At 42.0% G+C, this 25119-nt stretch overlaps 1 protein-coding gene across 1 annotated transcript in view; it reads left to right on the top strand.

Annotated features, from left to right (window-relative positions):
* The window catches only part of FHIP1A (FHF complex subunit HOOK interacting protein 1A), a 225921-nt gene that overhangs the window by 192197 nt on the left and 8605 nt on the right, over positions 1-25119 (top strand). Inside the window, exons 8-12 of the mRNA XM_012783711.3 lie at positions 1682-1761; positions 10016-10206; positions 12897-14036; positions 20367-20545; positions 20900-21038. Coding sequence (XP_012639165.1) covers positions 1682-1761; positions 10016-10206; positions 12897-14036; positions 20367-20545; positions 20900-21038 — 1729 coding nt within the window. The remainder of the gene's footprint in view (positions 1-1681; positions 1762-10015; positions 10207-12896; positions 14037-20366; positions 20546-20899; positions 21039-25119) is intronic.

Genomic DNA, 25119 nt, shown 5'->3' with positions numbered 1-25119 from the left:
AACAGATTAGAGAACGTAGAAATTGGTCCTCATACTGTGGTCAAATAATTGTCAATAAGGCTGCCACTACCACACAATGAGGAAAGGACAGTCTCTTTAATGAATGGTTCTGAGAAAACTGGATCTCCACATGCAAAAGAATGAAGTTGAACCCTTACCCTACATTATATGCAAAATTAACTGAAAATTGACCAAAGACTTAAACGTAAAACCTAAAACCATAAAAATCCTAGAAGAAAACATAGACAAAGAGCTTTGTGACAGTGGATTTTATAATAATATCTTGGATATGACACCAAAATCACAGGCAAAAATAGATGAGAGTATAGCAAACTTAAAAACTTTGGTGCATCAAAGGAAACAATCAACAAAATGAAAAGATAATTACAGAATGGGAGAAAGTATTTACAAGTCATGTATCTGATAAGGGGTTAATATCCAGAATGTATCAGAAATAAAAATTTTGTGCTTCAAAGGATACCATGAAGAAATTGAAAAGACAACCCACAAAAATGATAAAAAAAATTTGCAAATCATATATCTGGTAAGGTACTTTTACACAGAATCAGGAATTCCTACAACTCAATAATAAAAGGACAAATACACCCTGCTGAGGACCCTGAACAGTGATTTTCAGGGGTAACTATGGCACTAAATAAGAAGGATATCTAACTGAGTTTGGGGAAAGAAGATGTTGGATGGTACTATTGTGAGAAAGAACATAAAGATTTCCTAGGGGAGAGTTGATGCCTAAACTAAAGTTTCTCAGAATAAATAGGAATTAGCCTGTGGAGGAGGCAGGAAAAGGCATTCCAGGTAATGGAGCAGTATGTGCAAAGACTTGGAATGGAGTCAAGAGCATGTTGCTTATGGCTAACTATAAGTATATGGTCTGCCCTGAGCATAAGAGATGTTTTGGGGAAGGCCAAGAACAGATGTTTCTTTATAACATCATAGTGGATTTCATCGAACAGGTTTTATACTCATCTTGCCTAGAAGACAGACGGGCATTTATTCTTCTGTACAAAGAATTAGAGCCTAAATTACTTAAATGGCCTGGTATATTGATAGAAGTTTACTCTCAAAAAAGCACAATGATTTTATAATATACCTTTTGGACATCTATGTGGCAGTTTATCTTTCCTTTTTGGAAATCAAAGATTGAAAGATTTCTTGTTTTTGTGATGAACTTCTTAGAAAAGTACATTATCTCACCCTCAACACTTTAGGAAATGTATCCAAGGAGAATGTTTTCGCCAAAGCCAAGAGAGGGTCTGAGGCTTGGGGCTGAGAACTCTGAAGGGCGAATTGGCCAGGTTATATGCAATTTTCTGTGAGCCCTATCTTGTAAATAACCAATATCATATTTGGAAATAACTTAGGGAAAGAAATTACGTACACAGGAGATTGTGTGTGTTTGTGTGTGTGAGAGAGAAAGAGAGAGAGGATAATTCTTTGTAATGGCATAATTCCAGACATTGGCTTCCTAACCAAATCCTGTGGAAGAACTGATATCCTGAATATATATTCTCTCTGGAAGAAGCATGCTTTTTATCAAAACTGCTTTTTTTTTTTTTTAAAGAGGCCGTTTTATTTTATAATTCTGATATATTTCCCATCTGTGGGGAGTGGAGTTATCATTCCAGTATCTGAAATGGAATGTGTGTTTGTTGCTTCCCAGCTCTGTGTGGTGTCCCTGGCCTTATTCAGAACTCTCATTGGTTTACATTGCGAAGATGTGATGTTACAACTAGTTCTAAGGTGAGTTGCCTCTTTTGTTCCCTTTAAAGAAAAATTCCTTCTGTGCTTTATATATTTTACCTTACTTGGGTAACATAAGCTAAGTAGGGGCCAAGGGTCTAAGGAAGAAAATTATTTAGAACATTAGTTTATTTTCTGCATTATTTCTCAAGGTTAATTTTTATTTTACTTTTTCTATTAAAAGTTTTTAGGGGGCCATATGTATTTTATTGTAAACATGCTCCTGGAAACAACAGGTAGAATGCTTGGAAATTTTCAGAAGTATTATGAAAGTTCTTCTGGTCTGTGGCTGAACATCTTTCTCCTATGCATTTATAGGGGATTTATGCTATTAAAAACAACTTTCCAAATATGAATTGATTTTGATATATAATTTTTTTTATTTCTGCTTTGGTTATGGTACACATCTGGTATGCATCATTGATCTGTGAGTATGTTTCAGTTAAATTCAGTAACTATTTATTGAGTACTTTGAGCGTACAATTCAGAAGGGAGTAAGACATGGAGTAGACGGACTGTGAAAATGACTTATATACAAGGTGGCCAAGGTGTGTCCTTCAGAAGTACAGGTGGGAAAGGTTTTACAAAGTAGCTGGTGTTTGAAGGTGGGCATTGGGAGTCAAAGTGGACACCTGTTAAAATGACATTAATTTGGTACTTTAGGTAGAGGACTCAGAAGTACCAAATCCTGTCTTGGCCCAGCAGTGCTTCTTCCTGTCCAGATCCCTGAGGGAAGCTTCTGCTTTTGTGAAGGAAAGCAATGATGCTTCATTATTAACTCAGGATTGGCCTTGGATCCCAGGGCAGAACTCTGCAAACCCCAGGCCAGACCACGGTGCATGTATTTCCTTCTTTTCCCCAAACCCAGATCCTGAATGTTGACTGCTTGAATAAGACCCACCCTTGAACTACAGGAAATGGAGCAAAGGAGGATGTTGCCTCAAAGCTGAGAGGGGAGTGGAGGGGTAGGCCAGAGGAGCTCAAGGGGTTGTGACCAGGGTTTGTGCTCTGCTACGCCCTTGTGGTGGTGTGGGAGGTGACAAAAAAAAGAGTCAACCAGGGTCCTCTAGCATTCATACATCTCTCCTCCTCCCTTGGTGGATTTTCTGACCCTTCATTTGACCTGTCCTTGGGAATAAGGGTGGATGACTGGGGTTCTGACATTTGAGTAGAAGTTACCAAGGAGAAGGTGTTCCAGGTAGGTGCAATAACATTTGATCTGGAAAAGTAAGGGGTGTCAAAGTCCTAGTTAGAAATGCAAATCCTTGGCCTCTTTCCAGATCTACTGAATCAGAAACTGGGGTTGGGGTTCAACTAACTTTATTTTAACAAACTCTCTGGGGAATTCTGATGCACTACTAAATTTGAGAACCACTGGTTTGAGGAATGGTGCTGTGTAGTTGTAACATACTTTCAAAAGGGAGTGATTAAAAGATGAGTCTGAAAAAGTTGGTGGTAGCATATTATGCAGGGCCTTACAGAGTTGTTTTATGGGAGAGTATCACCTATTAATTTTTTAAGTTTAAAAGAGTTTTTGGACTTTTTAGGGTTTTAGATTAGGTCATCAGTAACTAATCTTAAGGCATTAGCAGAGAACAAATCGGATCATAAAGAAACACCCTTAGTAGTCTGGGCAGAGCATTAGTTATCTGTCCTAAAAGGATTACTTTAGCTCCCCAGCAAGTCTCTGCTGATGATATGACAGAATGTATTAGCCAGGCCTGAATGGAATCCAGAAGAACAACTTGGCAAAGCCGTTTCTAATTGCCAAAACCTAGGCTTTTACTCCGACATGTGAGTAAAACCTGATTATATTTAAATGTTAAATTCTTAAATACTGCTGCTTTGATGGCAGGAAAAGCAGCTGTCTTTTCAGTGTTCTTCGAAGCCTGGCCTTGCTGGAGGTGCAGAGCTTCCCATCTCTGGGTCACCAGGTCAGATTTAGCCCAGGTGGTAGAAGCTTTTACTTACTGGCTGTTCAGTGACCTTTACAAAGTGAGCTCTGATCACCTTTCATCTGCTCACGTAGCAGTGCCTGTTGTGTTGAAAACTGTCCTCAGAGATGGCATCAACCATGGCTTCTCTTGAGACCCACACCTATACCTTATGAAGATGAAGAAAGTGGCTGATGGTTGAAATATGTAGATGTCCAAGTCAGGGATGTTCATTCCCAGGGTGAGTAAGGACAAAGAATTTGCCAGGAAAGTGCCTGCAGGGCACATTTTCACAAGCTCTGGAATGGAATAGTGGGGGAAATGCCAGACCTGAGGTTGGGAAATGGGCTTGACCTACTGGGTCTGGGCTCTGTGAGCCCAGGTTTCTTGTTTCTTTGGGATGATAGTCACAATAATGTAACACTATAGTTGCTCTTCATTGAACCTTTACTCTGTTTCTAATTCTTCTGCACTACCTGGAGTAACCAGGAGGAGAGTAAGTGAGAGGACTCACATGTACCGACATCTGTCGGTCAGGCACGTGATAGGCACACAGGAAACCCCTGGTTTCTGGTCTCCTTCTCCGAGCTGCTGAGGTGACTCAACATGCTCTGATTTGGGGATATGTGCTACCTTATAAGATTATTGGGAGGATCACAGTGGTGATATCTGCGAAAATGCTTGGAAACATTGTGAAGTATTATACAAATTTAAGGAAGGGGAATTTTCTGGAAAGTACAAAGGGGACTAATATCCAAAATTTACAAGGAACTCAAGTGACTCAACAAAAATATATGCAAAAATTTCATTAAAAAGTGGGCAAAGGACATGAAAAGACATTTTTCAAAACAAGACATACAAATGGACAACGGGCATATGAATAAATGCTCAACATCACTAATCATCAGAGAAATGTAAATTAAAACCGCAATGAGAAGTCAGCTTACACAGTCAGAATGGCTATTATTGAAAAGAAAAAATAACATGTTGGCAAGGATGCTAAGAAAAGGGAACTCTTATACACTGTTGGTGGGAATGTAAAATAGTAAAACCTTTATGGAAAACAGTATGGGGATTTCTTAAAGAACTAAAAATAGAACCACCATGCAATCCAGTAATCTCACTATTGGCTATCTACCCAGAGGAAAAGAAATCATTGTATCAAAAAGACACCTTCTCGCCTATATTCATTGCAGCACTATTCACAATGGCAAAGATATGGAATCAACCTAAGTGTCCAGCAATGGATGATTGCATAAAGAAAATGTGGTATATATACACAATGAAATACTCTTCAGCTATAAAAAAGAATGAAATCATATGTTTTGCAGCAACATGGATGGAACTAGAGGCCATTGTCTTAAGTGAAACAACTCAGACAAAGAAAGCCACATACTGCATGTTCTCACTTATAAATGGGAGCTAAATAATGTGTACACGTGGATGTATAGTGTGGAATGGTAGACAGTGGGTACATGGAAGAGTAAAGGAGTGGGATGGGGGGGTGGATGATGAGAAATTACTTAATGAGTACAATGTGTGTTATTCGAATGATGGATACCATAAAAGCCCTGACTTTATTGCTACGCAATCTATACATTTAACAAAATGGTACTTTTACCCCATAAATTTATACAAGTAAAAAAACAACTTTGGAAGGAGAAAAAAAATAACGAAAACAATTCTTTTCTGATTTAGAATCTGTATCAAAATCAAGGACAATAAGAAATGTTTATTCTTCTAGTCATTTAAATATTATTTTTAAGGGACATAAAAAATAGATTTATCATGCATCCTTTTTGTTGTTGCTGCCACTGCAGTCATTTGAATGTATGTGATGTCCTTGTAGATCTGAGAGGTAGTAGAGCAGTGAGGATTATGTGGATGCTTTTAATGAAGGTATTTATTATGTGATAAATAATAACCATGTGTCAATTTTCATTGCAACTCAAATACTCTTAAATATCAACATTTCAAATCGATAATCCATTTGTAACTGCTAATAGTTTCTTTCATTTGGCAAAATGTCAGAAAAGTGAGCTGAAATAAGGTGCCCCAAAAGAGAGGATATTCTGGAGAGCAGACAGCCAAGAAGAAATTGTCCACTGCCACAGATGTGACATGCGATAGGACAAAGGCAGGCAGGAAATGCTGACAAGCAGAGAAGTGACAGATCACCACCATGCTCCCAGAATGTCTCAGTAGAGACACAGTTTAATTGCTTAATTGAATGCTATTTCTGAATATTCTGGTTAGGGTGTTTTTTTCAGAAGTGCTGGTCCATTGTTAGGTTTCTGAACTGCATTGCCTATTGTGTTCAGATAGAGGCTGTTTTGCTTGAAGAGAAGCTGTGTGTAATACTTGAGGAACATTTCTATCTTGCATAGGAGTTGGGGGTCTGGAAGAGAGGAAAAAACATGCAAACAAACAAACAAAAAGGGCCAGCCAGCCTGAGGGAAAATGCATAGGAGAAATATGGCCAGAACTTCTTTGAATAACAAATGATGTTTGTGAAATCCACTGGCATTGGTTTGCAAATTTTTGCCTACTGCTGCATTGTTGGGGGTGTCATCCTCTCAGAAGATACACTTCACTTACCTCCTTGGACTCTGCTTTGTTTTGCTTTGCTTGTTTTTGGTCAATGTAGCAGTAGGCAGTACATGTTCTTTGCTATCAGTTGATTGGCACTAAATTATTTCAGAAGTGATGATAACTTAATGAATGATATCCAAGAAAATAGGAAATAGACTCAGGGTTGTAGAGGGGTGGGGAAGTACTGAAAACAGGCAGGATAATATGGACAATGTATTTTTTCCTGTTATGTTGAGGGATGGCTTTGAGGAATCTGGACCTCTAAAGTTAGATACTTGTTAGTCTCTGATCATTTTTACTGCTTCCCTAATTTAATTGAAATCTCCAAACAAAATAAATATAGTAAAAATAAAAAAGATAGTTTGATGATAAATACTTGTACTAAATTTCTAAGTAATTTTTCTGCTATTGACAACCAGTTCATGTTGATATTTGACAGTTGGGGGAGTTTCTTGCATTCCTTCTGTTCCTAATCTTTCCCTGTACATGATGGAAAGACAGAGGGTCAAGGTATGGTTTTTCTACTCTTTCCTTTGGGATGACCCTTCATTTTAAAGGCACAGCAGAACTACCATTTTGTTTTGTTTTCTTTTTTTAAAAATTGATCTTTAATAGTTTATACATTTAAGGGGCAGATGTGATATATATATTGATACCTGTATACAATGTGTAATGATCAAATCAGGGTAATTGAGATATCCATCACTTCCAACATTTATCTTTTCTTTGTGTTGGGACTATTATAGTTCTTTTCTTCTAGCTATTTTGAAATATACAGTAAATTGTTGTTAACTATAATTTCCCTACTATATCAAATACTGGAATTTATTATACCTCTTAACTAACAACTGACTTCTCTTCATCCTTCCCTCTTTCCTCAGCCTCTGGTACCCACCATTCTACTCTCTTCTTCCACGAGATCCACTTTTTTAGCTCCCATGTGTGAGTGAGAACGAACATGTGATACTTGTCTTTCTGTTCCTGGCTTATTTCACCAATGTAATGTCCCCCAAGAACTACTGCTTTGAATACCAAGAGTGGTTATTCATTTGAACAGACTCCTGCATTTCCAATTTCATAGAATCTCTCCTTTAACTCTTAGGGGATTTCCCTGGCTTTGATTTACTCAGAAGAAAATTCTTAGTTTCTACTGAAAGCATATATTTTCAAAGTTGCAAATTCCCAATAACTCTTTATTCTAATATAAGTTCAAGTTACCCACTGGTGATATTTGATAAATGGCTTTATTAGCTTTGATCCAGTGTTCCATTTTTAATACTTCAAACAAAGAGTGGAAATCTATGTATGTTAACTTAAATCATGAAATATGCTTGGTTTGAGCTGTAAGTAGTTATTGAGTTCCTGCAGTATATAAAAGCATTGAGGCAGTTTATTTCTTAAATAATTAATGACCAAAATAAGGATATAATAAATCCTGTGTAATCTGAATTTCCCTAGGCCTCACCAGCGTATGGAAAAAAGGGAGTTCACATCAACAGCCACAGGACAGGGTTCCCCCCCCCCCCCCCCCCCCCCCCGCCACCTCAAGTCAGATCTTGGCTTCCTGCAAAGCATTAGCCATTGCTTCCAGGGGTCCTCAAGCGAGAGTCTTACATATATTCATGAACATGCCTGTCTTCCTCCACAGTCACCTCAGCAGCTTCTGCTGTGGTCTCCTGACCTTCTCTGGCTCCTTTTGTTGCGACAACCTCACCTCTATCCCTGCTGTGCCCCTGGCCCCTCCATCTGCCCTTGGTGCCCACTTGGCCCCAACTGTGCCATGTTCAGACAGAAATGGGAGAATACCTCTGTCCCCGTGTCATTCCTGGCCACCAGAGCATCTCTACTCACAGAGGTCCTTGTGAAATAGAGCACCTTCATTTTCTGCCAGTGGCATCCATTTTCCTCCAGTGGGACTCAGATAAAGTCCCCAAAGCTGAGCTGAGCATTAGAGCAGAGCTCCTTCCTTTCCCATTCTGTCTGCCTCCATCTTTCCTTTTCGTTCTTATAACCTTTGGCTTTCATGAAACTGAGCTTATTAAAATAGATGTCACCCCATCAGACATGCATGGTTGTGTCTGGTTCTTAATGGTAGCAGTTTAAGTTTGTACATGCCCACAGGTGCAGTGAGGGGAGGGACTAGGACCCCTTTACCTAGCTAAACAAGGTAGTTAGAGTGCTGGAGAAATGGTTTGCCTTTTTTTTTTTTTTTTAGAACTGAAGGTTAAGTGGCAAGTTTGTCATTTCATATTTGGAAAGCATTATTAAAACCTTTAGTGTAAAGTACCACAACAAGAATTGAATCTTTCTTTTTCTCCTTGGCTCAGGCTCTTGCAGTGGGTCAGGCATTGATATATACTCAGGTTTTCCTCATTTGGATCAGCAGGAGGTGTGGGAAACGGCTTAATGTTCCTAGGCCTTAAGAGACATATACCCTAAAAGTTGTACTTTTTATCTTTTTTTATGAAAAATTTAATCTTAGCTTGTTTTCTTCTGCACTTCTGCTTTCTCAAAGGCTGAATACAGAAACAAAACCATTTTGGTTTATTGAAAAGTTGGGATTATTCCCGTAAGAGCTGTCTCATCTGGAATTGACTCCTGTACACATATGCGACACTTGGCCCTGGCTGAGTCCTTTATCCCATTTGCTCCACCTTTGTTTAAGTAAACAGTATGGTATTTTCCCTGTTAAGAAAGTAAGCCATTTAAACATACTTTATTCTGCCCAGGAAGCCCACTGATGTGGTCCAGGTATGTCAGAAATGATTGCCCAGCTTTTCTTATCTCCAGGTTCATAATGATACTAAAATGCTTTTGATCACAAACCCAAAGTGTTTTGTGTGAAATGGGGCCCAGTGATCCTCAGTGAGTTATTGGCCACCGTATTTTTTTTCCTGGTCATTAATGAGAGCATAAGAAGAGGTTTACACTGTGGGGTGGGTGTTTGCCGCTGCTATTGAGTGCCACAAGGATCCAGAGTTTCTAGGACTATAAAACAAAATATTGAAGAAGGCCCTTGCTGTGGAAGCACATTATATTGAGGAGACAGACACTGAAATGATTGTGGTACAAGGTAACAGTGTTTAATAGAGGCCTGGGAGCATTGTGGAGAGGAAGATGAGCTCTGTCTTGGAGTAGGGAGCCAGGAGGCCTTCGCAGAGAAGGTGACAGACACTGAAGCTGGACTTTGTGGGATGAAAGGTATCTGTTAGGCAGAAAAAAGGAGCACACACTCTAGGTGAAGGGTACAATGGGTAGAAAAGCACAGAGGCAAAAAGGGATTGGTAAGAAATGAAGTTTGTGTGGGGTAAACTGTGAAGGCCCTTAAATGCCCTGCACAGAGGTTCTGTTGGAAGAAAGAAGCACTTGACAAGTATGGGCACTAGGGTATGGCAGGTGGATTGAGAGCCAGGAGAGGATGAGTCCACCCCTGGCCATGACCAGTCCCTATTACGGTTTAGAATGTTAGTCTTGGTGATGGTTTAGGACAGGCGTCCTCAAACTACAGCCCGTGGGTCACATGCGGGTGTTTTTGTCTGTTTGTTTTTTTACTTCAAAATAAGATATGTGCAGTATGTGTAAGAATTTGTTCATAGTTCTTTTTAAACTATAGTCTGGCCCTCCAACGGTCTTGAGGGACAGTGAACTGGCCTTCTTTTTTAAAAGTTTGAGGACCCTAGGTTTAGGACATTGTGGAGACTGAATGTGGCTCTTTTTTGTCATTCTAGGTATCTAATCCCCTGCAATCACATGATGCTGAGTCAAAGGTGGGCCGTGAAGGAGAGAGACTGTTACTCTGTTTCTGCGGCCAAGCTGCTTGCCTTGACCCCTGTCTGCTGCTCCAGTGGAATCACTCTGACGCTTGGGAACCAAGAGAGGGATTATATTCTCTGGTCAAAGGATACGCACGATAGTCCAGGTAGGAATGTGCTGGTGATGATCTTCAAACAAAAGGATGCCAAATCCATCTCTCCTGGGGATGGATGTCTATTCGAATAGGTAGGGAATAATATAGTGAGTCCAGTTTCTTTTAGGAATGACCAATTGGGGGATGCTTTTCTGCTTGTAAGGAGTTATGGACACTTTGTAATGAGTGTTCATTGAAGCACCCACTTCAGGCCAGACCTGTACTTTAAGTGGACTTTCTGGTGACATCCTCTGCTGGCATCCTCCAAGCCCAAATGAATGAAAATATGTAGAGCATGTCTTCTAAAACAAAATCGGGGTGAGAGGTATGGTTATGGCCATAGGTGAGATAGAGTTAGCCTTTACTTTACTTCCCAAAATGCCATTTTTGGAAATATATAATTTCTAAATGATTATATATATCTATTATTATTATATATCATTATAAAACTTGAACAAATTTTTGTGATACGACAACAGTGTCTGATTCATTTGATTGACGTAATGAGGGGCTTTCATAAATACTGCTTTTACAGGTATTATAATACTCAGGTGCTGTTTGCCAGCTATCATACAAGTGAAGTTTAAATGGCCCCTTCTATCAACCTTGGTCCCCTGACAGGCAGTTGGAGCAAGGGGGAATTTGTGTATCTTTGATGGTCATATGGCTGTTTCAGTTCAGGAACATTTTGTTGTCCTGTGACCACTAGGAAATGGTCCAGTCCTGGTGTTGACTCAAGTGTTTCCTATCTGTATTCTGATATCCACCCCAACAATGTCGTTCTGTCCACCCAGCCACACTCCTCTTAGATAAAATAGATTTAAAAGCCAAGTTACTTGACTAAGAAAATATCAGCATATATGATGTAAATATAATTTCTAGAAATTAAGGTTGTCTTGCTGATTCTTGGTCTTTATATAAAGATACAGTTTGTGTGTGGCAATTAACAATTTATGTGGCTATATCTTAACAATATATTATCTTCTCTGTTGGGCAGACTAGTGTGGTTATCTTATATTTTCTTACCTAAGTTATTTTTTAAAACATTTAAAAAGTAATGTTTTTTTAAATTTACCATAACAGTTGTTTCAAGAATGATTTTGTGGCTAACTTTGCCTCAGAATTCAAAATTCAAATTAAACATGATTGTCCATAACTTGCTAACTTCTTTCTCCATGTGATCACTTTTTATGCTTTGAAGAATGTATAATAGTATTCCCACTTTACAGATGAAGAGACAAACTCAGAGGAATTGACTAGGTCAAGGTTATACAGCTGGTAGGTTCTCTGATTCTAAATTCCACGTTCATTCTATTGTCCTGCCACTGGGTTTGTATTAACAGCAGATAAACACCCTAACGGATGGATGGTCACATAGGAGATAGCTAGAGTAATTATTGTGCAGTGGTAAGTAATTTGCTCAAAAAAGTAGAAACCCTAGTCTTGGCTCAGCTACTTTCTTGGGTAAATTACTTAACCTTTCTAAATTTTTTTTTTTTTCTGTAAAATAGTACCTACCTCAAAGGATTATTCTAAGGATGAGTTAAGATATGTAAAACTCTTAGAAGACTGCCTGGTATGTAGTAAGTGCTCAGCAAATGTTGTTTGTAGTAGATAAGAGATAAACACTAACTTTTTAGCAGTAGAGCTGTAGGAAATGAATGATGTCTGTGTACTCTAATCACTAATATGCACCCTTAAAGGCTCAGTTCTGGCCCAGTCTGTTAGAGATTTAGATCATGAAGAGACATGAAGCTTGCACAGGTGTGGCAGTAAGTAAGAATGGAAGTTATCATGAAATAGCCTGTGCTTGAATTGTGGCTCTGCCACAATTTGGATTGGGTATTCTTTCACCTCTGAGCCTCAATTTCTTTATCTGTAAATGGAGAAAATAGTATCTACCATTTAGGATCATTGGGAGAATTAACAGCATTGATAAAGCATCTGCAACATATCAGATGTTCAGGAAATGGCAGAAGAAATATATATACACATACACACACACACACACACACACATACACATATAATTTCCTTGTCTGAGTCTTTTTTCTTGTGAGAGAAAATGTAAACTTAAATGCAGATGTTTTCACAGTTATTTCAGTAATAAAGTTGGAACTTTTAATATCAAAGGCAGTCATGGTAACATAGGAAGCATTCTTAGTGAAAATATCTTCTGTAGTGAATGTAACTTTATTGTACGAGACCAGTTGATATAGTCCCCATAGCCCAGGAAGGCAGAATGAGTTAAGAAGCTTTTCTAAAAACCCAGGGTTTTTCTACAGAAAATCTGGTTCCCAAATTCATGGATTAACTGTCCTTCTACTTTAGATTCCAAAAACTTTTTATTACCTGCCCTGTGGCAGGTACCATATTAGGTATGTTACCTAATTGTTCCATCTCAACAGCCCGAGAGGTTGCCATCGTAGCTCTTCTTTCTCTAGTAACTGAGACCAAATAACTGTTTTCCATTGGTCATAGCTATCTGTGTTGGTTTTATATCTTCTGTGAGGGTAGAGTTTCTATTATTATCTTTCCTTCTTACACCCTAATCATTTTTTATTATTCAGAAATCATTTAATCAGACATTATCAGACCTAAGTAGCTGGTGAGACAAAGTCTTAGCCCAATGGGCCACATCCCCACCCACCACAGTTGTCCCCACACCTCTCTTGTTCTGACTGGTTTCTGCCTCCTGTGCAGGGTCCATGGAGCAGCCGCTCCCGGAGGCATTCTCCCCGTCGGCCTGCATTGTGGAGTATGGGAAAGCCCTGGACATCAGCTACCTGCAGTACCTCTGGGAGGCCCACACCAACATCCTGCGCTGCATGAGGGACTGCCACGTCTGGTCCGCTCTGTATGACGGGGACTCCCCCGACCCAGAGACGTTTCTCCAAAGTCTGACAGAGGAGGGCGGTGTGAGCTCAGCCTGCCCTGTGTTTGGGCTCCCACAGCAACTCCCCAGGAAGACTGGACCTCAGCTGGCTCCCAGAAAGGACAAGACCCAGACGGAGCTGGAATGGGATGACAGCTATGACACTGGGATCTCTTCAGGGGCTGATGTGGGCTCGTCAGAGCCTTATGATGATCTGGAGGCTTCAGGCCCCCCAGCGCCCATTGATCCCCCCAAACATATCCAGGAGATGAAGAAGAATGCCATCTTGCTCTTCAAAGGGTCCTACATCGAGGAGTCAGACTTTCAGGACGATGTGATGGTGTACAGGCTCTGTGCTGAGAAGGACTCTGAGGACACCAAGGATGCTGAGGAGGAAACCGCAAAGCCACCAGCTGAAGCCCAGACCAGGGTTCAGAGTGAACCTATGAACAACGGCCCCCTCCTCTGCCCCCAGCCAGAGATTGATTCAGAGGAGGAACACAATAGGGACAGTTCAGACCTATTTCCAAATGTGTCCAAGGAGCCAAAGCAAGAGAGTGAGCCTGAAGTAGGCCCAGAATCAAACTTAGAGTTAGCACCCCCTGTCTCTGATGCAGAGCACAATTCAAACTTGATGGTTATCAACCCAGAGAGTGAAGATTTCATTGCCCAGTATGACCAGATCATAAAGGAACTGGATTCTGACACCCAGGGCTTGATAGAGCAGACTTTCCCCACACCTAATCCCTTGCTGCTCCCAGAGGAGGAGGAAGGAAAGGAAGAAGAGAGCAAAGGAGAAAAGGAGGAGGAGGAGGGGAAGAAGGCACTAGAAGAGGAAGAGGATGACTTCGACTCTTTCACAGTGGAAGCCCCTGCTGTAGAGACTGTGCCTTCCCCATTTGGGGTGAGAGACGAGACTGCCTTTGCCAGTCACCATCCTGTGAGGACTCAAAGCACCCCGTTCACAGGTGACGATCTTAAATTGGTTTGTGGTTTCTGCTTTTGAAAGTACTTGTACATTTTGGAACAGGAAAATAAGGTAGGTAAAGGTAAGAAGCATCATCAGTTTTCCTAACACAGGGCTGAAAATATTTTTGTAAAGAGCAAAGAAGGGTGGTTTTATTTTTATTTTGTCATTCTTGTAATGATATTCTTATTTCTGTTAGGGGTTAAATTTTACTGTTTAGTAATGTCTCTTGATATGTCTGTGGTCAAGTAATAGGACTGATTAAACCACACAAGAATCCAGTCTTATTTAATCCACATTTCCTTTAGTCTAACTTATTTTTCTTCTTGGCACTTATTTATATGTGTATTTTAAAAATTACTATCTCTCCCACTAGAATGTGTGTTCCATGAGGGCAGAGGTGCTTTTGTTCTCTGCTCTGTCCCTGGCACCCGAACAGGGCACAGGGCATGCAGTCATTGCTCAGCATGCTTGTTGAAAGACAATAGCTGTGTACATATATCAGAGGCCACTGGGGTTAGTTCTCCCTTTGCCTGGGAGCTCATTTCAGATCATTACAAAACCTTTATCCAAAAATAAGCTGAGTAGACCCACATAAACTCATACCTCTTCTAAAGAGTGGGTGTGTGAAAGTGATACACCACCAGCAACAGGTAGAAATCATGTAAGAGGCAAAGGGATAGGACACAGATAAGTACATTGGGGTGAGGAATTGCGATAGAAGACATCATTAGACATTAGCCAGTGAAATGTGAATCTGCAAATTGTGGTGCAGAGGGAACTGCCACAGAGGAGAGGCTTCATTAAGCTCTGGGAAGGCTGGGGACCCCTGCATGGGGTCCAGGGAGCAAGGAGAGGTGCTGGAAGATGCTAGCAACATGCAGGGACAGACAGACAGCAGCTCTGGAGCCAGGCCTGGGTGAATCCAGGCTGTAGCACTTACCAGCCACGTAGCCTTGGCACCCCTGACCCTCCATGTGCCCCTGTGAGGATTGACTGAGACTGGGGACGTCATTCCCAGTGTTATGACAGGGAGCCCCCAGCAGCTTCAGCTGAGTCTTGTCCTTCCCTGGTTAGCAGGGAAAAGCTTGGTGAGGAGGGGCTGTGCGTCCACCTCCCAGGGTCGCCTCAAGCAGATGAAAGCAGATTGCCACCTCCAGCCAGCCAAGTAGGCTTAATGTGACTTCAGAGCTCTTCCACCCCCCTCCTCTGATACTTATTCATCTATTTACTGATGCCTGAAGATTTATATAAACAAGAAGAAAGCTTTTAATTCCACAATTAAAAGGCTTGGGTTCTAGTTGAGATAACATTTCAGTGTGAACAAGTTTTAATTAAAATTCAATCAGTCAATCATAAGTAAAAAGGATTAGATAATCTCACTTTCCCAGCAGATAAGGGGGACAGGGAAGGGAGGGAGGCAGGACAGCTCAGTCAGAGGGAAAGGGGTAGAAATAACCTAGCACACATCACACAGTCTCGCCTTCTTGTAGGACATTAGGGCCACCCGTGGCTAATGAAAGCTGTTCTTTAGAATGCTAGCTTTCTTGTAAAGGAGCTTTATCCCTGGGAAATGTGTAAATTGAGGAAACAAAGTATAGCTTAGGGCAAAAAAAAAAAAACACAAAAAACTAATACAATACCTTACTAAATAACATCAATATTTTACATATAATACACCTGAGAACTGGAAAAGTCTCAAGACATAATGGGAGTTCTTTGATACATATAGGTAATGGTAACTAAAACCTTGCCTTTTTCCTCCTTTGAAACTTGTACACAGCTTCAGGAAACATCTTTTCTCTTTCACTGTATGTGTGCTTTGTAGTGTCCAAACTTCTGAGTGTATTCTGTGCATTAGGCTTAACTTCCTTCTCTCCAGGGAATCTGATTTCCAATGAAATGAATTCACTTCCCAGCAAAATCAAAGCATTCCATCTATCTTATTTTATTTATTCATGTATTCAACAATCTTTTGTTGACCCTCTAGTGTTTGGCAGGTTCTATGCTAGGAAGTAAGCACACAAAATTAAAGGAACTCACAGACTTTCAGAGGAGACACCAACAAAGGACTGTACTGTCTCAGTGAGAGATGCATTATTAGTCGTTGTATGCCACGTCGGATGGGAGCGCAGTGGGAAAGGCGTCCCAGAGGAGGGGAAGTCCCCAGGGGAAAGTGGATGAGAATGATAGTCCAGGCAGAGGAGACAACAGGAGGAAGACCAAGCCTGACAGCCCATGGCGTGTGACAGCATGGATTGTGTGGGCGAGATGGTGGCTGAGGGAGCCAAAAAGCTTGGTTGATGCCAGCTTATGGGGGGCCTTTGGGCCAAGCTGAGAAATAGGGACCTTGTGCCCCTGGCACTGAAGAAGCCCTTGAAGTGTTAAAGCTGGGGAGTAACATGACTGGATCTGGAAAAGCCAGCTTTGGTCACAGTGTGGAGAGAGGACTGGAGTGGGGAGAAGTTGGTGCCAGGAAGAATAAGTGAGAGACTCTTGTCATACCAGAATTCAGGATGCATGAGTGTTTTGATCTAGTAGTTCTGTTTCTAGGAATATTTTCACAGCTGTATTCATACTTATGAGACAAGATATATATACAAGGATGTTCATTTCAGCATTGTTTATAATATTAATAGAAAAAGACTGGAAACAACCCAAATGCCCAAATATCCCCCAGTAGGAGACTGGCTTACTCATGCATCACCCCTAACAATCCAATATTTTGTGGTCCTGAGATGAGACAGCTCTGTATATGCTGGTATGAGGCAATCTCCAGGATATAGTGTTTAAAATACCAGGAGTTACAGAAAGAGAGACACACACATACTCTTATACCCGTGGGTGGCAAGATGATGGATTAGTTAAGGGTACTGGGAACACAGCCCAGCATGGTTGTATGTGCCTGCAGCCCCAGCTACTTGGAGGGCCAAGGCAGGAGGCTGGCCTGAGCTCAGAAGTTTAAAGCTGCAGTGAGCTATGATTGAGCCACTGCACTCTGGCCTGCATAATAGAGCAAGACCCTCTCTCTGCACCACCGCCCTCCCCTCCCCACCAAAAAAAAGAGTACTGGAAACAGATCAGATGATTTGAATCAAAATTCTGTCTCCATTACTTAATAGCTGTAGCTGTTTGCACTTATCCATTTTGCCTCATCTTTAAATAGGGATAAATAATAAATATACTTCCTAGGGTTGTGAATCTTAAGTGAGTTGATACATAAAAAGTGCTTAGAACACTGCCTAGCACATAGGATGTATTTAATACATGTTTTCAATAATAACTCAATTATTATTTTTATTGTATAACAAAATATTTCTGGAACAATACACTAGAATCTGTTAACAGGAGTTGCCTCGAGGGGGTAGGCTTGTTTTTCATTTTATATCCTTACAATGTTTGAAAAAAATTTTTTTAAATCATTTTAATCTCTCTTAAGGTAGAAGCACTGTTCTGGAGTCCAGACAAGAAATGGCGAGACTCTGACCCGAGGCAGTGCTGGCAGGGGGAGGTGGAGATGCAGGTCCACACTTGGGAGATGTGTGCACAGTGCCGAGGTGTAGAATCGCTGGCAGCCCCATCCTCGGAGTGAGGAAATACAGGCAGAGGGTGCAGGGTTGATGGAGGCAGGGGATGTGGGCACGTGAAGGGAGAGAGGTGAATGGCAGGGAGGGGCCGTGAGGTACTGGTGACTCTGAAAAATTAAATATTTTACGGGTATGGAGTTCTTCTGTCCTCCTAGGAGATGTGGGAAGAAAATATACCCAACATTCTCCACATACACCTGTGGCTTTCTAAATTGTAGCTGAGTCTTCTGATTTTCAGCTGCTTACCAGTTTACCCAGCAACTACTTTTTGCTAAGCAGTATTTAAGTGCTAGAAACCAAGTAAGAATAAAACATTAATTTGAAAATGCTCAATAAGTATTTTTGATTGCACATGGCTAACAAGTTGTAATTAATGTTACTAGTGGATATTAATTATAACATCAAAGTAGACTGTTTTATATGACAGTCTACTGGCCTTGACCTAATATTCTGCCATTCAAATGAGACAACGATGACACGCTCTTACTCTCCATGGGGTATGGGGTTTAAGCTGGTGATCCCCCCCCCCCTTAATAGTAGTGGTCTCCCCTGTTCACTGCATGGTCAGCAGTTCAGGGTTTGTAGCATGGCCGGATGAGGCCAAGTACAGTCTGGGACGGAGGAAGAGAAGCTGAGAGATTACATTAGGGACCTAGGAGATGCTGCTCCCCTGATCTGTCTTAATTCACCTGTTTTTGTTCCATCTGGAAGGAAATAGATGCTGATCCCAGGACTGCAGGGGAGCAGGCAGGAGGGGACAGAGAAAGACTGGGCCTCAACTCAAGGAGGCTAGGACAGCAGCCTATAGATCTCCCTAGAAAGCCAAAATTGTGTTGTAATGCCTTAATAAGAGTTTCTAGTGACATTTCTGGGGTTCTTGATGGGAAAATCATTAGTTGCTTTCAAACTGAGGGGTTCCAATCCCGAGTTTCTGAATGTGTTTGGCAAACTCTCCCACTTTTGTTTTGTAAGCGCCTCTGAGGACTCTGTATCTGAAGAGTTCATTGACCTCCTATGTCATGGAAGTAACTGAAGGGCTCAGCCTCCCATCCGAAGAATGGGGCAGTTGAGGCTAAACTTTACAACATGAGGGGGATGGCGCCTCTTCTGTTTTCTCAGACCTCTTAGAGACATCCTCAGTATTCTTAGAAACAGGAATATTATTACAGTTACCCTGTTACTCACCTGGTGGGTAAAAGGTTTAGGTTTGGTGTTACTACTTTTCACAGAGACCATCTGTTTCCTTGCAAAGGGTTTTACTGTCTTACACTACCTGGGCCTTCTGAATGAAGCCTCTTGTGATGAAGCATGTTTTTGTTAAACTCGTATTGATTTTGGTGAAATCTTCAGAAGGCGTGTTTACTCATCAAGGGCCGTGTGCTTTTGTCATAAATATGCCATGCTGTAGTTGCATCATCAATAGCTCCACTGGGGGAAGTACAAAATTCTTATCGATTTTGTTTAATGGAACACTTTTATGGTAAAAATTTAAAACATCTTCAAGTAATTTTATTAATGCCAGATCTATTTTTTTGTTTTCCCTGTCTTCAATGAACTCAAACATAAAGCATATTAATTTTCTAGTGACCTTAAGTAGCAGGAGCTCCTTTTTGCCTATTTTTTTTACAAAATGCTTTTGTATGACTAATTTTTTATGAACTACTTTTTTTTATGACTGTTTTTATAGTCATGTGGATTTTCTTTTTTAAGAAGTCTATGACACACCAAACTATATCTCCCAAAACAGAGTCCCTTCTCCTCTCTCTCTCTCATCTGAAAGCTGAAGCGTGGTTACCAAGAGGCCCAGGGGCTCATTCACCTCTCGTCTGTCTTTTTTCATTCTTCCACATTCTGACACTTGACAAAGCAGAATCCTTCTCAGAGTGCTTGTTCAGGATAGACAATCCCTATTCAGTGTTGCTATCTGATAAACATAATTTATATGTTTTGGGTATTCTTTTTTTTTTTTTTTTTTTTTTTTTTGAGATAGTGTCTTGCTCTGTCACCCAGGCTAGAATGCAGTGGCATCATCATAGCTCACTGCAACGTCCAACTCCTGGGCTTAGGTGATCCTCCTACCTCAGTCTCCCAGGCAGCTGGGACAACAGGTGTAGGCCACCATGTCCACGCTAATTTTTTTTATGTTTTGTAGAGATGAGGTCTTGCTGTTGCCCAGGCTGGTCTCAAATTCCTAGCCTCAAGCAATCCTCCTGCCTAGGCCTCCGAAAGTGTTAGGACTACAGGAGTGAACCACTGCACCTGGTCTTGTTTTTGGTATTCTTTAACAAATAAAGATTTTTTTGTTACCAAGGCTTTTAATTAAGGGCTCTAATGTTTGCCTGAAACCCTACAGTCCATGGCATCATAAGGTGATGACTGTCATGTTTTAAGCATTGATAGCCCCAAGAAATACAGAAACAATATAGAAAAGCATATTTTAATTTTTAAAAATTAAATTTTTTGATATTTTTTTCAAGATCTGTGGTAATTTTAGTAAGTATTAAAACCACTGGTAGAGTCATAATATTAGTTCCTATGCATGTTTTTCTGTTTTCTTTTTGTTGTGGTGGTTTGTTTTCCATTTTGGTCTTGAGGCAGGAGGAAACCTAGCTGTACTTGTGTCTGGGTTTGCACCTGTGAGCCTGTGGTGGTTTGGGAGCTGTGGCTCCAGGGGTTCTGCAGGTGATGAAGAAAGACATCCCCTTGAGCCCAGCCAGCCCTGAAGCCTTGTGTTCTTCCTGCAGGCCCATTCATCAGCGTGGTCCTGTCAAAGCTGGAGAACATGCTGGAGAACTCTTTACATGTTAATTTGCTGCTTATTGGGATCATTACTCAGCTAGCCAGCTACCCCCAGCCACTCCTGCGCTCCTTTCTGCTCAATACCAATATGGTTTTTCAGCCAAGCGTACGCTCTCTCTACCAGGTAAGTTAGCTGAACCCACATCCTTACCTGTTGCTTTCGTGGGTGCTAATTTGCAGGACTGCTTCTCTCTTTCCCTTTGTTTAGTTTTTCAAAAATCTCTCTGTTCTAATTCATTTGCTTTCCTTCCCTGTCCTATTAAGCTAGCTGTGTAGATTACTGTAGACAAACTGCAAAGCTTCATTTAGTTTGATGTTTTGAGGGTGCCCTACACAGACCACCCAGGCAGTTAAAAATGAACAAATGCTTAATGTCATAATAGTTCCTGTAACGAGGGCTATACCTGACAGATACATTGATAACAGAGGGTGGAATTCCACTGTGAAACGTTAACATCATTAATGCTGTTTTTGACAGGTCCTTGCATCTGTGAAAAACAAGATTGAACAGTTTGCTTCTGTGGAGAGAGACTTCCCGGGACTCCTTATACAAGCCCAGCAATACCTGCTCTTCCGAGTGGACATGTCTGACGTGACCCCTGCGGCATTAACCAAAGGTACATTACGTCCCTCCATCTCCCCAGCCTGCTGGTTTGGGTTCACAGACGCTGCACAAGAAGCATCCAAAGATACTTTCATTTTTACCCAACAAGGAGGAGCCTCCTCTTAGTGTCCTTAAACCTAAACAAAAATCTGCCTTGCTCACACTTGGCCTGTTCCCTCTTTGGAGGGCCTAGCAGGGCATTTGTCTTCCAAACCAAGAGTGGTTCCAGGGAGGAGCTGATGTGTGAGATGTTGTCTAGAATGAATAATACAGCATCTACGGGCCAGAAAGAGGCATTATGTGCACTCCCCAAGCCATTTTTTGGTCAACCCTGTCCTGAGGAGGGCATCTGTTCTTTTTAATGTTTCCAGAGGCTCTTGGGCCAAAAATAAATGTGCTCCAGGGCTCTAGGAGGTAAAAAACTGTTTGGTCTGGGAGAAGTAAAGTTTATGCTCAGCCTATAATTCCCAAGAGTTCCTTTTTATCAGCTTTAGAGGAGGTGTTGGGCAGCCTGGCAGTTAAGTGGGGGTGGGAGGTGGGTGGGTGCTGAGGAGAGTGAGAGTGGTCCTACTGTCTGCTGGGCCCACGGGCAATGCTGCTTTGCCTTATTTAAGTTCTGGTTGGACAGATTTGATGACTGTTGTCCTTTGAGCTGTGACTTATGCCTCGATGGGAGCAAACTAGGAAATGCCCCATATTGCAGTGGCTTTTACTTTTCCACACACGGACAAGTCAGGCTTCTTTGTGGCAGGTGAACAATGGAGAGAGTAGGGCTCTCTGTCCTGGGCTAAAGCAAGTGATCAGAAACAAGACTGGGAGTGAGAGTCAGAAATGAAACTCAGAGCAATTGTTTAACCTTTAAAAGAAGCTGGAAAAAAAAAATCCAGAACTCTGAAGGCTGGCCTGATCCTTCCTCTGTGTAGCTATTTGATCTTGGTCACTTTGCCTCACTAGGCCCTCTGTCCCTTGACTTTTAAATGAAGGATATGTTCTCCATCTCTCAGATCCGTTCCGGCTAAAGCCCGAACTTGAGTTGTGATGAGCTGCTAGGGTACTGCAAGGCAGAATTTGAAAGAAAGGGAGGCCATGGCCACTGGTGAAAGGGGCCAGGCTTTGACCTCTTAGACTTTGAGAAGAGCAGGCAAGACCATTGTGGAAGGAAAGAACCTTCCACATCTCCGTGAGAAGGTGGGCTTCAGGCCCCACGTGGCCTCTCAGCCACGTGGATGGTCTCTATGAGCTAACTTTCTTCTGAATAGAGAGCATGCTGCTATAACTCACCCTGTGAAAGAAGGTACATCAGTTAGCTTTTGTGCGTATCAAACCACTGCAAAAATGCATTGGCTTTAAACAAAGGCATTTCTGATTGCTTATGAGTCTATGTGGTCATCTTGGTGTTTTCTGATCTGGGCCAGGCTGATGTTGCCTGGACTCACTCGTATGTCTGCTGTCAGTAGGCGGCTGGATGTCTAGGATGGCCTCACTCACATCTGTGGCTCAGACCTGGAGCTTGTACAAGGTAAATTCTGCTGCACTCTGTTGGCCAAAGCAAGTCACATGGCCTGTGTGGACTCAAGACTGGAACAAAAATCCCACCTCTTGATGCAATATATTGTGGCCATTTTTGCATCTCCTAGACAGATGGTGGCTGTAGTGTTTTTACATTGTACTTCAGGCCTGGTCTTCATTTGTATTTTACAATTTATAAAGTGCTTTCCCAGGCAGTCAATTTTTATTGTCAAACAGCACTGTGAAATGGGCAAGAAAGGTGCCCTTGGCTTCATTTTCTTATGAGAAAGCTGAAATGAGAAGCCCAGGGTAGTCAGCCCAGGGTAGTCATGAAGCTCAAGTGCCTGAGTCTGTCCTGCCTAATTCAAGAAGACAGATGCACACACACTGAGCACTGAGCCTTCACCAACACGTTCAGGAGGGTGGTGGGGTCACTCACACCTTGGGCCTTGTCCTGGCTACACATTGTCTGGGGCCATGGCTGTAAGATGTGTGCGCAGGGGAACTTGTTCTCACTGCATAAGACTGTCGGATTAGTCAGCTGGGGTCAGTGCTTTTTAAGAAAGGTCTTTGGCACTCAGGGAACTTTGACTTGTAGGAAGCTTCTCTTGGGATGTAAGACTTTTTCCTTATAACTGAGTTTTTCAGATTAATTTTCTAACTTCTTTCATGTGAGCAAAGTGACACCCTCCCCCCAAGATAAAAAAAAATCTCTAAACTCACAGAATGGTCAAGTTTCCTATCCTCTTGTATAAAGCTGACTTTTGGATCTTTTGCCTATAAATGTGCCAAATCTGGGCTCCCTATTCTTACTGCGACACAGAACAATTTATTATTAGGAAGCATGGTAATGGGCCAGTTTCCAGGGTCTGTGTGCTGTACCCTTTGCCTAACACTGCACCAAGGAGAAGAACGTGTAACATCTCTCTCCTCACTTCTGAAATCTTCCCAGTATTGGTTTTGAAAACCTTTTATTGCAGCTTTTCAGACCCAAGGCAGCATTTCAGAAACCATTCCTAATTCTAAAATTTATTTATGCTTCCCTTCCTCCCTGCCTTTTTCTTAAGGTGCCTTTGAGTGCTTGTTGGACACTTTTATGAGGGGTGCAACACAGCTCTGGCCTCTGCAGTGGCAATGCTCCATCACGCAGATCCTGCATGTCCTTTGCCACCTGGCAGCCTCGGTGGAAAATGAGCTGCCGCACTAATAATGCTTCCAACAGCAGTGAAAGCCCGTGTGACCGCTGCCCCAGAGCAGGCGGCATCCTGGTGCCAGTTGCCACATTACTACCCTTGACGCTGCTGGACTCTGAGGTCCAGCCACTTGCCAGGCTTTTCTTTTTCTCTTCAAATACTTTCTAAACCATAGAGTTGAATACTTCAACCTTGAATTTTCTTATATTCAAAGTCCTTTCACTGCTTTCTAACTCTAGAAGGGAGGTCAGGTAGGCAATAGCCCCATTTCACAGAGAAACAAACTGAGGCATTACATGATTAGCTTTGGTTGTCAGGTAGGGACCATAACCCAGGGCTCCTTGCTTTTGAATCGAGAGCTTGATGGTGCTTGGTGCCAAACTGAAAGGCCAAGACCCCAGAGGAGAGCTGGGTTGATACATCCCAGCCACTGATGGAGCCACTCTAAAGATTTTCCCTACTAGTGATCTCCCTGCTGGGTGTTCTCCTGGCTTTATTAGTGAACACGGTTTTGATTCTTGGTTCCTAGCTGTGTAGATGAGCCTTAGCGACAGCTTGTTATTCATGTGGATCAAGCTACATGAATGAATCACAAAAATCCTTTTTAGGGGAGAAGAGGAGTGGATTGGAAAGAGGAAGGTGGAGATGAGGAATATAAGCAGCTCCAGGGAGGATCAGGAGTGGGGAAGACTCAGAAGGTCACCCCTTCACTCATTCATTCCACAAGTGTTTATTCGCTTCTGCTGCGAGTATGGAAGTGCGTTAGTGGTTGCACAAGATATTCATACATTGTCAGATAGGGATTCAGCCTCGAGAAAGCTCCAAGTCTAGTAGAGAAGACAGAACATCGATAATAGTGCAAGGTTGAAGGGCAGTGCTGGCCTTTGCTGGTCACTAACATGGGATGGGAGGCCAGGACGAGAAGTGACTTGCAGGGGCAGGAAACTGGAAATGCTCTGTGAAGTTAGTGGCAGCTGCCCTGATGATTTGTGATGGCTGACACTTATCTAGAGATCCCTGTGAACTTCATACCTATTGACTCATTTAATCTTTAGAACAACTCTATGAGCTTTTGGCAGGTGAGGAAATGAAAGTATAGAGAGGTAAAGCAACTTGCCTGCAGTCACTCAGCCAGTAAGTGGCAGAGTCTGTGCTCCTAACCACTGTACTAGTGCTTCTTAAGGTGGTAGGATTTGGGTGAGCAGAAACACGGGGCAGGGAATTCCAGGTGGGGGAATAGGCCTGCACAACACTGGTCTCGATCTGGGAGTGGGGTCCACGAGTGTCCCATTCCCCACTGGTGTGCAGGTCACCTTCCCTCCTGAGCTTTGCAGGGCCCTTTGGAGAGCTACAGGGCCTGGGGATGGGGAGGGGATGGGAAGGGGCAGTCTC

This window comes from Microcebus murinus, chromosome 15 (assembly GCF_040939455.1).
Source record: "Microcebus murinus isolate Inina chromosome 15, M.murinus_Inina_mat1.0, whole genome shotgun sequence".
Classification (NCBI taxonomy): domain Eukaryota; kingdom Metazoa; phylum Chordata; class Mammalia; order Primates; family Cheirogaleidae; genus Microcebus; species Microcebus murinus.
The sequence above is the reverse complement of the archived record's forward strand: the minus strand, read 5'-3'. Positions and strand labels throughout refer to the sequence as shown.